We start from the raw sequence: 14621 nt of genomic DNA on the forward strand, positions 1-14621 counted from the left end.
TAAGATGATTAGCTGTCTCTAGCCCTGGGAGCAGACAGCTCATACATGTAAGACAGAACAGAGGTAGAATCAGTGTCATTCCTCTGGACAAGTCTGGTGTGTTCCCGTAATCCTGACTGCACAGCCCTCTGGTGCAGGATACCAGCCACTCCAGTGTGGTAAGCTCGTCAATCTTCTGGCACATTTGCTAGTTATTAGCCTGGTCTGGTGACAGAGGTATCTGGCCATTAAAAACTCTGCTGAGAACTTTGGTCCCATTTAACTGCTAACAATAGCTTTCTGGTATTTATCTGATAAGGGAGTGCTCTAAAACGGTGCTCTACAACAGGTATGGCATGATTAGTCTCCAAGACATTCAGTTCCTTGGCAAGTTATTCATTAAAGCCATTCTAGACAAATATAGGGTTGGTTGGTTGTTTGCTTGTTTAAAAAAAAAAGATTTTTTTAGTATTTCACCCAAGCAGCTGGTATATGTGACAATTGTAAATAAGCCCCCCCCCCAAGAAACAGAGATGTTTACAGTAAGTTGATGCTAATTTACCTAAGAACATTTTAGAAAAAAAACCTATAAAGCTTTGTTTAGCATTTAGCACAGATCATCCAAACAACCTCTGTTTAAATCCTAATGGGAAAAGTAAGTAGGCTTTAATCTAGATGTGGATCTGTAAAAGTTTAAATGGACTGTCCCATGTCACCTTGTCTTGTGTAGGTGAAATCCCTTTGTGAAGCACTACAGCTCCGAGTAACCACATCTCTCACTTCAAATCTGAGCCAAATGCTACACACTCATAGACAGAATGAGGGCAAATTCCCTACACCCTTTCTCACATCACTCTTTTACTAGACTGTGGGCAAAAGACTTAGAAGTGTAGTAAGCGAAGGATCCTGTCTGATGCGATCTTCATTGTTTCTTCAGCACCTGAAACTGTTAGTGAACTGCAAAGTACTTGCAATCTGCTTTATGTTTGTGCGTACAATGGTTTGAGACATGGGAAAGAAAAGCAATGTGTAGCTTCCTCCAGGCACACATGCTTTGAGTTTATAGCTCTTCCCGAGCCCTGTCCAGGCAGAACTGACTATGGTGCAACTCCTTCTCCCACTAGCCTAACACTTTTTTTACGATCAGTCAGTTCCTTCCGACAGGACCAGGACGATGATACAGATCAAATACAGAGTATTTGCTTCACCTTGAAAATCCAAGCCCTCCCCCTCAGACCTGTAAACACTGACTCAAAGGATAAGTTTTGACAAATTTTGTGTCACTTTAAATCCTCTTCTGAATTACTACAAAATGCCAGCAGGATGATAACAACTTCTCCCTGCTTCCTCTGATAAAACAAGCTTTGAATCTTTTAGATCTTTGCACATATTAGCATATAACAACATTTTTGTCTAAAAACATACTCTGCAAATGTTCTTCCTGGTGCAAAACTCAGCCCTCCCATGATGAACACCAGTTGTTTAATTTATGCAAAAGAGTCCAAAGCTTTGCTTTGCCACAGATTTTTTTTCCTCTCATTTCATGTCTACTTGTAAAGTATATTGTTAAATCAGCACTTAAAATTTTTTATCATAACTGTACCTGAAAAGTTTCATATAATTCTGTCTCACTGCAGCAGAATATGCCTGAACATTTGCAGACTCCCCGGAAGACAAGCATTGTCAGCACTTGGCAAATCTTTCAAGTAGCAATAATCACAGTAAAATTTAGTAACACTGACACTTGTGTACAGTATGAAATACCTTCTGGAGTCAGGTGTTGAAATGAACAGCCCTTGGGCTCCCCAATAGCACAGCCCTCTCCAAATAGAGGAGCTGACTATTGCTAATGATATCTTATTCTGCACCAGAGGAAGGGCTGCAGTTATTAATAATACCAATATAGATTTTACAATCTATAAAATAATAGGTTCTACTAGATACTGTATCTACAGGAGCGTTCTTGAGATCCAAATACACCAGCAACTCTTAGCTCTGTAAACTGTGTCCAACACATCCTGCTTCTAATCAGCTTTTTATCATTGTTACTTGGATATCGACAAAAGACTTGTTAAGGAAAGGAGGTACCACCTCATAATCTTCACTTAATGAGTATTGAGACAGGTAAGAATACAAATACTAAGCCTGATAACAGGAATGCTACACTTTTGTCATTCAGTGCCCAGCTCAGCCACTTCCACCTGAATGCTGTGGAGAAGAAGCTGTAGCAGGACCACAAAATCACAAGCTGAATTTGCAACCAATTTATCAACACTGTGATTATAAGGCAAGCTCCAGGCACTTAGGGAACGAGTGAGAAGACTGAGCAGTTGGCTGCATTTGTGCTAATGAACCCAGGACTTGAAAGGCATGAAGCATTTCTGAAGGGAGGTAGGAAGGACAGGAGGCAGCAGAGAAGGGCAGCGGGGTAATGAGGGGCAAGACCAGCTATTCCTGAAGAAAATCACTTTGTTTTCTTCACGTAGGCCTCTCTACGATCAGCACGTATCTACTCCCCCCTTCGTTAGTAGGACTACAGAGAGACACAGCACTACAGCACTACTGGGGTGTAGAGGATAAAGCCTTGGAGTGCTCCACAGGAGGAGCATCACAACTGCAGAGGGAGGGAGACCAAGTACAATGGCAGCAGGGGGGAAGTTAGATGGCGAGGTTAGGGAAACTGTTTCGGCAAAGGTGAGAAACACACAATTAAATTAACACTAAAACACAGCAAGGAAACAAAACATAAACATACTCTAGAACATGTTTTTTTTCTTTTTCTTTTTTTTTTTTTCCTGGGGAGGAGTCGGAGGAGAAGAGGAAAGAAGGGTGCAGTTTGCCCAATCAGAGCTGATCTTTTTTTTTTTGGTTCTGCAATAGGAAGGGCAGATTCCTTAATGGCCAAGATGAAAATGCCAGTGTGATGGCAACGCATAGGTCCCACTCTATGGCTTGCACTACACATTTTCATCTTGGCAAGAAATGTGATGTAGCTCAGAAACAACAATCCCAGAGTATATTTAGCTACTAAAGCTGTGGCACAGAAATGTCACATTCCCATGAGTCAACCTTTTTAAAGAACCCCCTCTTCACGCCCCCACAGATATTCCCCAAGATGCCTGCACTGAATTAAAAGTGAAGCATATGGATGGATGTGACATCATCAAAGCACCCGTGTTACAGAAAAGAAAGCAGCAAGTGGATTCTGTACAATTAGTACAATCAGTACGAAGTAATTTGTAAGCACAGGAAAAGAAAGAAAACACTGTCCAAAGGATTAGACACAACCAATGAAAAACACCACAAAGCACCTTGCAAAACAAAGTGAAAATGTTAAAAAAAAAAAAAGAGAATATTTTTTCTCTGTGAATGTGTGAAAGTAAAAGAAATTACAGCAAAAGTGAAAACAAAATCTTGGTAAAAGGATAGTAAGCGTAACATTTTCTGATTTAATTTTGTGTAAGAACTCTTTCCTTTGCCCTTTTAAAACAAATCAATAGTAATTTTGGAGCCAATCGGCTCTGACTGGGCAAGGCAAGGAGTAACAACACACAAGTAGATGGTAATGGTAAACAACCATGCGGTCACCTCTGCCGCCATTGTTTTGATTGTGTGTAGACTGCTTCCAGCTTTGTCAATATTCATAATTAGGCACCAAAGAATGCAAGATATTTAAATGACCCTGTCAAGTGCTAATAAGGCTCTCTGGTAACCATCACTCCCTGGGGAGGGAACTATTGAATGTAAGCCACCTCATCAGTCAGTGAATTGAAGTGAAAATGATTAGAATCCAACAGCTACACATTTATTAATATTTTCATTGCATGCTCTTCTGGAAGCTGCTACTGGCATACAAGATGCTTTTAAGAGCTAGCTTTCCATCTATTAAGCACTGCTTCTCAAAAGATTTGTGAAGTAGGGATCCACACATAACAAATAGTGCCATTACAATGCATACAGGTCTCCACATTCCTCTGGGTACATAAAGGGCCAGATCTTCCACTATTGGTGGTTTCTGACACCGCTCCCCTGTCTGACGCCAGCAGAAGAGCTGGGTTCAAGGATCTCTTCCTTCCTTCCTCATCAAATTTGCTTAATGTCATCCCCTTCTCTCACGTGGAGGAGAGAAAGATACCACTTACTTACAGAAGAGGGAACACTGGATTTTCTAAGAAATGTCGTCTCACCTCAAGCATTTTGAATACCAGATGTTAATAACAGACTGGACAGAAAAAGAAAAAAGCCGTATTTTTTGGCTGTCAGCATTATCACTAATTTATTGCTGAGAGGAAAGAGGAGTGCTAGATAAATCACATGCCATCTTTAGAAGAGCATGCAGGCTTATTTGCCTTCCCTCCTCTACATATGTGATACCCAGAAATCACTTTTTCTGAATTGCCCTTCTACAGCTGAAGAGCAAGGGCTGGGGAATTAGAAAAATGAGGTCGATATCTCAAACTGAGCTTAAGCATGAATTAGGAATCTGAGCTTTCCTCTTCAGCACCCTCAGTTCCTTGCACCCTAAGTTATGGTTTTGAGTTTGAGTATTGCAGCTGCCTGAAATTCTTCCTCTGCCCATGGGTCTGCAGGGTGCAGAAGAGTTCTGTGCTTAACTCACATGTAAGCCTGAGCAGGTTCTAGAAATTAATTTTTTTGCTTTGGATTTGCAGTCATTCTCCCAGAATGTCTACAGGATCAAACTCTGAAAAAAATTGTTCGAACAGGGGCCACTTCTAAAATCCAGCTGAAGGAAGAAGAGCAAATGACAGTTTTTCCCTTTTTTATAGGAAAAGCTCATTGCTGGGAGGTGGGAGACAAGTTCGCATCCTCTGCCTGAGGGAATTCCGATCTTCATATTCCATTTCCTGCCATCAAGCCTAAAAGACAAGGCTTTAGATTAATGTTCGCCATGGCATCTCAGGAAATTTTAGTGCATCTCCTGCCTACTTTGACTGGCTCACTCAGCTGGAAAAGTGCTTCAGGCTTTGTCTCTGTTGGCCCAGCCAGGTGATGCCCACAGTTCCTAGCCGTGAAGGCTCTTTGAGGTCAGTCCTGGGGAGTTCAGTGAGAAATCCAGGATATCCCAGGACTGTGGGAGGCACCGTATCTGGGACTGTTGTGAATACAGGCGCTGAGTTCACAGTCTGTGTCCAGACTGCCGCCAGCTGTTCGTGCAGCTCTGCTGAAGATTGTTCTGCAATGTTAACGTGCTCATTACCCCCTGCTGAAAGTCTTCACAGCCAATGCAGAGAATTCAAGATTCACTGCGTCAGACGAAGGGGATCGAGTATGATTTAGTAACCTACTAGTTTGGGCAGACAACGCAAAGCGGCAGGTCTGGCATGCCAGTAGCTTCTCCAGGAACAGCTGATGCTTTTGTCTAATGAGTTTTTCATGTAAAATGCATGAACAATAGAGACTGGAATCCACATTTCAATTAATATTTTAAGTGTTTTATATCAAGTATTCATAGCAGAAAGGACTGAAGCTTATGTGTGTTCTTGCCCCTGGTGAGTGCCCTAACCACTCAGCAAGTGAGTTTTGGTCATACCCATCCTCCCCCTGGCCGACTGAGTACTTAATTAGTCCATACAGAGCGAAACATCTTCAACAAAGAAGAGATTGAAAGAAGCAATCCAAGAACACCCTGGAGAAGATCTCTCTCGGCAGTGGAGCTATTTGAACCTAAGTCCCCTATTTACAAAGGAACCATTTTAACCTCTTTGAGACGCAGATTAAAAGGAGCTGGGAGAATGATGGAGGGCCAAGATGGAATGAGGGGGCACCACCATCCTTACAGTGGAGGAAAGCTCCTTCTCTAAGCACATTTAAGTGGCAAATTTAGGTAATTCTCTGCCTGATTCTCCGTATGTATAGCAAAGGGGGACTGGAGGCCAAATGACAGGGCTGTCACTTGTATTAGACCCAAGTGTGCTTCAGCCCAGGGCTGAGCACTGTCAAACAACACCTAAATCCTAACCTTTTGGTGCTTTAAAAACGCAACACAGAATCTCTCTCCACTAGCAGTCACCTCTGTATCTTTTAAAATACGCTGATGACCTCCTCAGCCCACACTAGCAAAGGTATTTGATGCTCAGGTCTCACTGAAGGCAGTGGGACTTAGGCCCAGTGGCTAGGACTAGTGTCAGTTTTACTTCAATGGTTAAACTAGAGCAGACCTTCAGTTGTCTGTTGTCGAGAGACAGAAACAACGTGAAATTAGCCGAAATCTGCTGTGCTGCCCTAGGAATTCAGACAACAAGGCAATATAAAAGTGGTCCCTTAAGAACAATGGGAAGCCACGGATCTTTCTCTGCCAGACAACGGGGGAGATCAAGTTTAAAGAGAGCTAAATCCCCACTGTTTCCCTTCTTCCCGTACACATGCACAACACACACTGCAAAGGCATACACTTCTGTTTGTTTTGTGTGGTTTCCTCAGGCAGTGAATTATCTAGGACTGAGTCTGAGATTGGCTGTTTAGTTTCAGGCTTTACGATAAGCTTTTAATTATAGCACAGGAGTTTTATTACATGTTACTCCGAGCCAGCTGGAAGCAGTTACACTTTAGTCCTCCCCCCCTCCCTCCTCACCACAGGACGTCATTTCCAAGGCCTTACCCTTCTTGTCTTGATGATTATGGGATGAAACTGCCACATATGGATCTGTATTTTCAGATGAACCAAGCGGATCCTTCCAATCCAGCATGCGTCCCCTAGCATCATAACCCTGTCGAGCGCGAGAGTCAGAAGTGGTGGTGCTTGGGACTAGGGAACTGGAGTGTCCTGTTTACATTATAAATACAGGTAGGGAAGACAAGTCTCATTAGTCACTTACCACGCTACCTCACCACGCTCAGGAATGCACGCACTGCTTTTCTTCCGTGAAGGGCGAACACCTTGTCTTAGGCTGAGCAATGTTTCAAAAGTCCTTCGACGCATCGCCCCAAGGAAACAGAGCATTTGAACCTCCCAGATCAGTCAGGCAGAGGGTGTTAAGAGGTGCACACGCGCTTCGGGCTGCCGCTGAGCTCGCAGTTGCATGCTTTTACTCAACAGAGTTAAATGTGTGTTGAAGAGGGTAAGCACACTTCATCCGAGTCAAGCATCCTTTGGCTGGATTCAGTACACACGCCTGACTGACACTGAAGTGTCAGCCCATGCTGTCTGGTACTGGCTTAGTTAGAAAGCAATTTTAAAACCAATTTAAAATGGAACCAATTCTAAAATGGCTGAAACTGAAGGGGAATGGCAGCAGAGCTACAAAATGTTGATGTCAGTGGCTCTCTGCTCCGAGCCCTCGGGCAAATGAAGGACTACCCAGCACCGGTGTGCTCGCACTGCGGCATTGCCCTCCGGATGGCAAACATGTAGGGCCCGTCAGCCGCTTGCACACACTTGTACCCTTGCCATTGGTCCTGTCTGAGCTGATAGTCCAAAACGGTTCTGAGATAAGCATGAAACCAAACGTAATTTCTGCTCAGAGTGACAGTGAAAACAACGCCTTACTACTGGATCTGCCCAAGAACCCCTGACTCCAGCAGCTGCTGCCACAGCCTCCTCTTAGGGCAGAGGTCTCGCATGCCCTTTTTCCATTACAACTACTCTAGACATTGTTACTACTGTCCTGAATAAGACTGACAAGCTCCTCACCGATCAAATACACCCAGACAAACAGCACGTTCACAGGACATGCCCTGCTGGGAACACCACACAATTTTAACAGCAGTTTGGCTGGGGCAGAGACGTGTTTGTAGATTCATATGTCCTTTTCAGCTAGATCCTGAAAAGTACGTCAGCACCCAAAATGCTTGGCGTGCTTGGAGTCTATAGTCTCTGAAAGATGGCTCCAGCCTGGACTTCCCAGTGGCTCAGGCTGTTCTGTCGCTGCTGGGGAGGAGCCACCGAAACTCCATCCACACCACATTTTGACCTTAAAAACGCACACGCCTCTGAAAGTTCCCTTTCGGCACATACACCTAAATGAGTTATTTTCAGCAAGACTCAAGCAGCTCTGGGCCTGGTTAATTTGACGTGGAGTAACTGTATTTCCCTTTACCTACTTTCCTGAAAGAGCTTATCAAAAGAGGGGTTTTGAAACATGCTCAAACACAAACTAACAGAATCAGGTTATTCACAGACAGAATGGCAGATAATGCTTTCTCTTCCGATACCGCCAGACAGATTGACAGCAGCCCTCCTTTCTCCTGCCTCATTTTTAACAGCCTCACAAATTAATTTTCCTCCCTTACATGTGAGTCTCCCTTGGAGAGGAGTCCAATCACCAGGCTACAGACTGCCCTGGCAGTGACCCTCTGCCCGCTCCTTCCCTTGATGTTGTTTCACTGCTCAGAAAAATAAGATGAGACTCACTGGGGCAGAGATAGAGCAACACAAGGAGCCCAAATTTAGAGCCTCACAGCGAAGGAACAGAGCTGGGCTGGTAGAGACTGTGCTTCTGTACGTTATTTTAAACAGTCACTGGATAAGCATAAAGCTTTCGGAAGCTGTATCTCAAAAAGGCTGCTTTAGATGCCTTCTAACACCACCCAGCCCCAGCTCTCAGAAGCGCATAGAGAGCTGATGAACCTAGGTCCCCAATTTCACTCTAGCAATCAAAAATCTAAATGTTGGCCACCAATGCTCCCAAGTTTTTCGATGCACCCATGTGTTTCATTTTATCCAGCCCTTTCACCATCTTCATGGGGTTGAACTACTGATGAAGTCAGCAAAAAAGCTGCAGCTTCTACTAAGATGCTGCCACGATTTAAAGAAGTCCTGCTGAATATTAATCTTCTTACAGAGGAAGAAAATGTCTGTGCTCCTCCATATATTTTTCAAGGAGCCCTTTTGATTTACTGCACAGGATTATATGTGGCAACACTTTGGACTGCGTTTTGCATAGGACATGGACACAACTAACTCCTGTGACTGGTACGCTTAGGAGGGAAAATTGGTCAGATTCACAGCATTCTCACCACGGAGCCAACCTTCAGCTACTACAGCTAATCATTAACACAATTTAACTCTGGACCTCAGGCTGAAGGCTTATACTGAGACAAGGGCACTGTATTATTTTTTGCCTCTCATGGTAGGAAGTGTGGTTTCCCCCAGCCATCTTTCTTTAACATGGTGAATTGGAGGCTGTATTTTGTTGAAGACAGAACTTTTAATGTCGTTCAAATGGAAAAGAGAAGCCAAATGTTATCCACTTCTAAAAAGTTTTCATAAGCCACAGCATGGCTGGGAGCATTGGTAACACACAGTTAGATGGATGATGGACTCCGATCCAAATGTGCTGCTTGCTCCACAGCAGTCCTGCACCAGGACTTGCCAAAAGGACAGGTAGAGGTCCCGCGACTGAAAACACGTGCCCTCCTGAAACAAGAATACGCTGGAGGGTGAAAGCTTTCACCCCTATCCCATTTCACGTTTGTCAACTTCTGTGCTCATCCCAAAGAAATAGGAGAAATAATGGGACAGAGAACAGGCCAGAAAAATGGAAATTATGAGATTTCCAAGTCTTCTTTTCCCTAAGGACTAAACCACAGTGCCAGCATTCATGGGGTTCCAGTCTCCAAGTTAATACCCCATTCAGCAACCACAATAATGCGTACAATATTTGGTCAGCCTACAAATAGTGCTGCACTCAACATAAGAAAGCAATTAGTCATAGCTTGATAAGAAGGTAAAAGAGAAGAAAATCTTGCCAAGTAGCAATCATATTTTATGCCTGTGTTTGATATGCATTTATATGCCCATATCTCTGTCCAGACACTTGCACTTTAGGTGTGCTTAAAAGGGGAATTCTAAGGAAAAGCCATAAGTATGGTTAAAGAAAAACATTTCTTAATACAGTAATCTACAGGAAATATATGCCTAAGGGACACGTTTTCTGAGAAAAAGATTTCCTGAAACATATGCTGCAAATACATCGAGAACTTCTTCGTAATGGAAAGCTAAGGCTTTGTGAAGATATTAATGTGTACCAGATGGTTGTTAGGTAGAGAAGGGTTTCACACAAACACAAGAAATCAGTCTATTCGCTCTGTTACTAATGTGTTAGTCTAGTACACACTGAGAAACAACCTTCCACACATAATTGAGATAAACTTTCTTCCATTTGATTTTAAGGAAGCAGGGCAGGAGCAGATTAGACCTTAATAGCCTGTCCCACTTGTGTTAGAGCTGTATTCTGCGAACACTTATTACCGGGCAGTGGCTTCTCCTGTAAGCAGAGCAGCCACTGTGTCCTGTAAGTGCCTGAACAGCCAGTCCCGCTGGGTGAATTTCACCTCTGAGCAGAGTAGCACCACAAATGTATGAGCTAGTTAAGTCTCTCTCATAAACAAGGAAAAGACTGAAGTGGCAGGCAACCCAGTCCTGGACCTCTCACACACAGCCATTATTAACCTTTACAATGTGCTGTATAGTTTGCAACACATAGTGGGCCTTTTTTTTCCATCACACCATTTTTACCACTCTGACTGTGTAAATAGGCTTCACTGCAATTTAAAGAGGTTTTAGCATATCTGAGATGTGTCCAGTACTTCTATGTTAATATCGGTTAACACCTAAACATCTAAAAAGACAATACCGTCTTTGTTTTAAAACAATCCATCTGAAAAACTGCAGACACAGTGCTTTTCAAACTTCTTTGTTTAAAGCAAACATGTGAAAACCAAAATAGACACACTTTTAAAAAATTTGTTTTAGGTGCTTCCATTATTTGCAAAAACTTTTCAGTTGGAGTGCTATAATCAAGTAACAGAGAGTAAAAGCACTCAGTGTCTACGGGCATGGGTAGAAGGGCTGCACTTCTGTAGCTACAGCTCATTCTGAAGTGCACTTGTAAAATACAAGGAGTTTTTTTCAGGTTTAAAACAAAGACAGGGATTCAATATGTATTTGATAGTTGCTCTAATATGCACAAGTCATTAGGATCTCAGAGGTTAAGATGTCTGCACACTATCCTATTAACAGCTATAGCAACCTAATTAGACAATTAGAGGGAAAGGCTAAATCAATACTACAGAGGGAGAAAGGACTATGGCTAGGGGGTAAAATAAGGGCCCAGTTCACTAAGAATTGACGTTTCCAAAGGTAATTGAAGCAGCTTACAATTTTGCAGAGGAATCTAGCCTAATCTCCTTGTTTAAATATGTGGCTCCTGCCTCATGTCTCTCTGACCTTCTGCAGTCAGACCTTCTGCCTGCTATCTTCTCCTTGGGTGTCAAAGGGATGCACTTGAACAGTCACCTGTGTGGACTTTGCTCTTGTTTACAACTGATCACGTGAGACTGCCCCAGAAAAGGGAGCCCATCTGCCAGATTGAGGAGGAGGCTGATGCCAAGAATAGGAAGATTAAGGGCTTGGTTCTCCTTTCATTCACACTGCTACAGATTGGCACTAAGTCTGTTGAAGTGAGCTGATTTATAGTGGAGTAAATCAAGGGAATCAGGCCTTAAGATTCTTTTGCAACTGGAGTTTCAGATGCCTTTGGATATATTTAGCCCACTGGATCCAAAAGCACCCTGAGCATTCACTTGGTTGGCATTCTGGTATATCCCAGTGTTCTGAGATTTAATCTGCTATGAAATACCATTTACTTATGCATTTAACTGTACTTAATAACATTAAAATGCACCATTTATAAAATTTTAGTTTTCTCAAGAAAAAAAATGACTCAGAGCAGTCACTACAGTTAGCAAACATGATCATATTTACTGAGAATGGCTTACTACCTCATGCTAGATTTTTTTACACTCTCCATGTGGAAGATCAATAGAGGTGACTAGCACATTTCCTTTCGTATTTTGCCATGGTAGGTGAAAAGAAACACTGGGTATATCAGAATAGGTATTTCAACTAAACCCATGAAAGGAAGAGCTGGCTTGCCTAGAGACCACATTGTCAGGACGTACCTGAGGAGGGTCAATGATATCATCTGCAAAAGACAGGGTATGAATGGGAACCAATGTTAATGTTGGCTCAGCATTTCTCCATTGCATCTGGCAGTAGGGTCGTATTTGAAGAGCTGGGTTAATTCATGCAGTCTGTCTTTGGGCTTGACATGCCGGGACAGTAGAATGGACCCCTTTTGTAACCTGTACTCCCTGGAACAGCTTTTTTCACTCTGCTGCTCACTTGAACCATTTTTATGCTTTCTTTGTCAGATTAAAATTTTAGCTTTTGCTGAAGTCCCTACTAATATGGTAGCTGATGGGATCCAGAACCACAGCGTCACAGCTATAACTGTGCAGCCTACAAATGCACTTAGAAGCAGGAAACCTAGGACATTTCTGGCACATCAGCACTATACCCAAGGCCATTTTCTTTTTCTTTACATTCAGCAGTACGGTTTTTATTATTACTGTTCTTTAATTACTACTCTGTGCATTGGAAATATAGCAATTTTCTAATGAAAAAAAGTATAAGCTGTATATGCAGATGAAACCATGAGTCTTATATACATTACGAAGTCTCAATCTGTCTTTGATTTTGTATATTCCCTTCACTGGTTTTCATTATGATACTTTCAAACAAGTTTCACCTGCACATTTTCCATTTCCAGGTAATAAACAACATGGGGAATTTGATTTTATTTTTACAAATGTTGAACAGTATTACTGTTCCTCCAGTTATTTCTATTCTGCTGTACTGAGTTGTCATTGGTTCTGCTTTGTACCTACATATTTTGCAGGCATGAGATGAAGGAATCAATTATATGTTCATTGCAACTGCACACTAACCTACCTCTTGCTATATTCAGCCAAACATATGGTGAATTTGCCCTAAGTCTGATGAACTGTTAGTGTTGTACAGCCTGAAAGCAACTACACAAGCAAGCTCCCATCCCACATGGAAGTTTGCCATTGACTTCACTGGGAACAATACCACATATCCTCTTAGCTTGTGAGTACTTGTCTTTGTTCAGGATGTCTATAAAGAGAAACTATTGCAATGTAAGTCTAGGTTTGAATTTAAAGTGATTATTTATTCTGCAACTATTCCTCACGAAGACGTTTATCTGCACTCCAAGTACCAGCGTAATCCACTTCCAAATATACAGAACAAAGTGGTGGAAAGTACTGTAAGCACAGATTAACAGCTGCCTCATGGGAAACTGCTACTCTAGGCTTGCAGAAATGCTCCTCTTCAGCTCAGGTTGTTTAATTTGCTATACGAAACCCTTTTTTTTTACAGACCAGGAACCATTCAGGCATTAAGATACTGCAAGCATGGACAACATAAATGACTCACCCTAGAAGTGACAGGAACTTTCAGGAATTGAGGCATAACCCACTCTCAACTGACAAGGATAACAGGTTAATTTTCATTATGAGAGATCTGTCTGTAACCCAGGGACAGTCCTGCTCCTTTCCCTAACGTATCTCTGACTGGCTGCTGTAGCAGTCATGACACCAGCCTGGACGACTCATGAGTGGGATGTGAGCTGCTATCTTGTTTTTCCTGGCGAAGAGATAAGATGCATCACTATACCCAAGTGTTCCTTTGTCTGAGTGTTCAGATGAAGCACGCTCTTAATCATGTCTGCTGGCATGCCATTAAAATAGGCCATATCTGACTTTAATTCAATGGAGACAGTTTTGAGGGAGGACTAGAAAAGAGGGATTGAAAATCAAGAGGTATGACTTAATCATAGTTATGTTTAGTGAATCAGGCCCTCAAAAACAAGACAAAACAAGTAAAAAAGGGTAATGGCTATTTGAGGAACTACTAGCTAATACAAGGATCTGGGGAGAATTTTTAAAAACACCCATAAACTGACCATACACTGTGTCGTAAGACATTTCATGATCAGGTGAAGCAGTTGAAATGTCTATGAACAAAATAAATTGGGAAGAAACATTAAATAAAACAAAAGTATGAAAATACTTAAAAGTTTAGTAAAAAGTGATTCCTCCAAAATGGATCTGCTGTCAGTAAATAATGAAACTAAGAACTTCCTTACCATTCAGGGCTACGAAGGAATCTGAAAGACAAATAACAGGGGAAAAATCATTATTTCTCCTTCTTTTTTTCTTTTTAATAGTTTGCTTCTATGCTTCAGCTGATATTTCTATGTATGTGATTAGTACCCTAAGGACTAGGCAAAACTAATATTCAGACATACCCGAAAACAATGTCTGGCTTTGAAAGTGTTCATGACCAGCCCTGTGCAAGGGATACCAAGTGGGAAGGCCAGTGTCCTCCCTGCCATGACTTTCTTTGCAAGATCAAGTCCTAATCTAACGCAAGGCACCACAAATGATGCAGCCAGCAATGTGAGTCAGTGAGGACAAAACTCACATGACCCAACACCACATGAAGTAATAAGATCAGCTGGGTTAGCAGGGAATGAAATCTACCCCTGTGCAGTGTCAAGGTTCAAGGCATCATTCAAGGCTAAAGAGGGATTTAAGCAGGGTATGGGCTTTGTTGCTCTCTGCACAGGAGCGGCTCTCTCTCCAAGAGCACAATGTGCTGTTCCTGAATAAATTCCTACCCTCCTTTTATATTTAACTGACATCAGGTACACTCCACTCCTGTCTAACCTATTTGCTCAAGGAGAGCAGAACTGGCTGAAAAGGGCAAAGTTGCACCAGCTGGGAACTGACCTGATTTTGGTGCTAACCCATTT

The 14621-nt window shown here is 42.4% G+C and overlaps 1 protein-coding gene across 3 annotated transcripts in view; it reads right to left on the minus strand.

The window, feature by feature from the left end:
- The window catches only part of SEMA6A (semaphorin 6A), a 115620-nt gene that overhangs the window by 17614 nt on the left and 83385 nt on the right, over window positions 1-14621 (minus strand). The window contains exons 17-19 of one of the 3 annotated variants that reach the window (XM_075136350.1): window positions 13953-13973; window positions 13770-13820; window positions 6599-6763 (exon numbers count right to left, since the gene is read on the minus strand). In XM_075136350.1, coding sequence (XP_074992451.1) covers window positions 6599-6763; window positions 13770-13820; window positions 13953-13973 — 237 coding nt within the window. The remainder of the gene's footprint in view (window positions 1-6598; window positions 6764-13769; window positions 13821-13952; window positions 13974-14621) is intronic. The other 2 variants (XM_075136351.1, XM_075136352.1) reach the window with 2 other exon arrangements.

Source organism: Calonectris borealis, chromosome Z (genome assembly GCF_964195595.1).
Source record: "Calonectris borealis chromosome Z, bCalBor7.hap1.2, whole genome shotgun sequence".
Classification (NCBI taxonomy): Eukaryota; Metazoa; Chordata; class Aves; order Procellariiformes; family Procellariidae; genus Calonectris; species Calonectris borealis.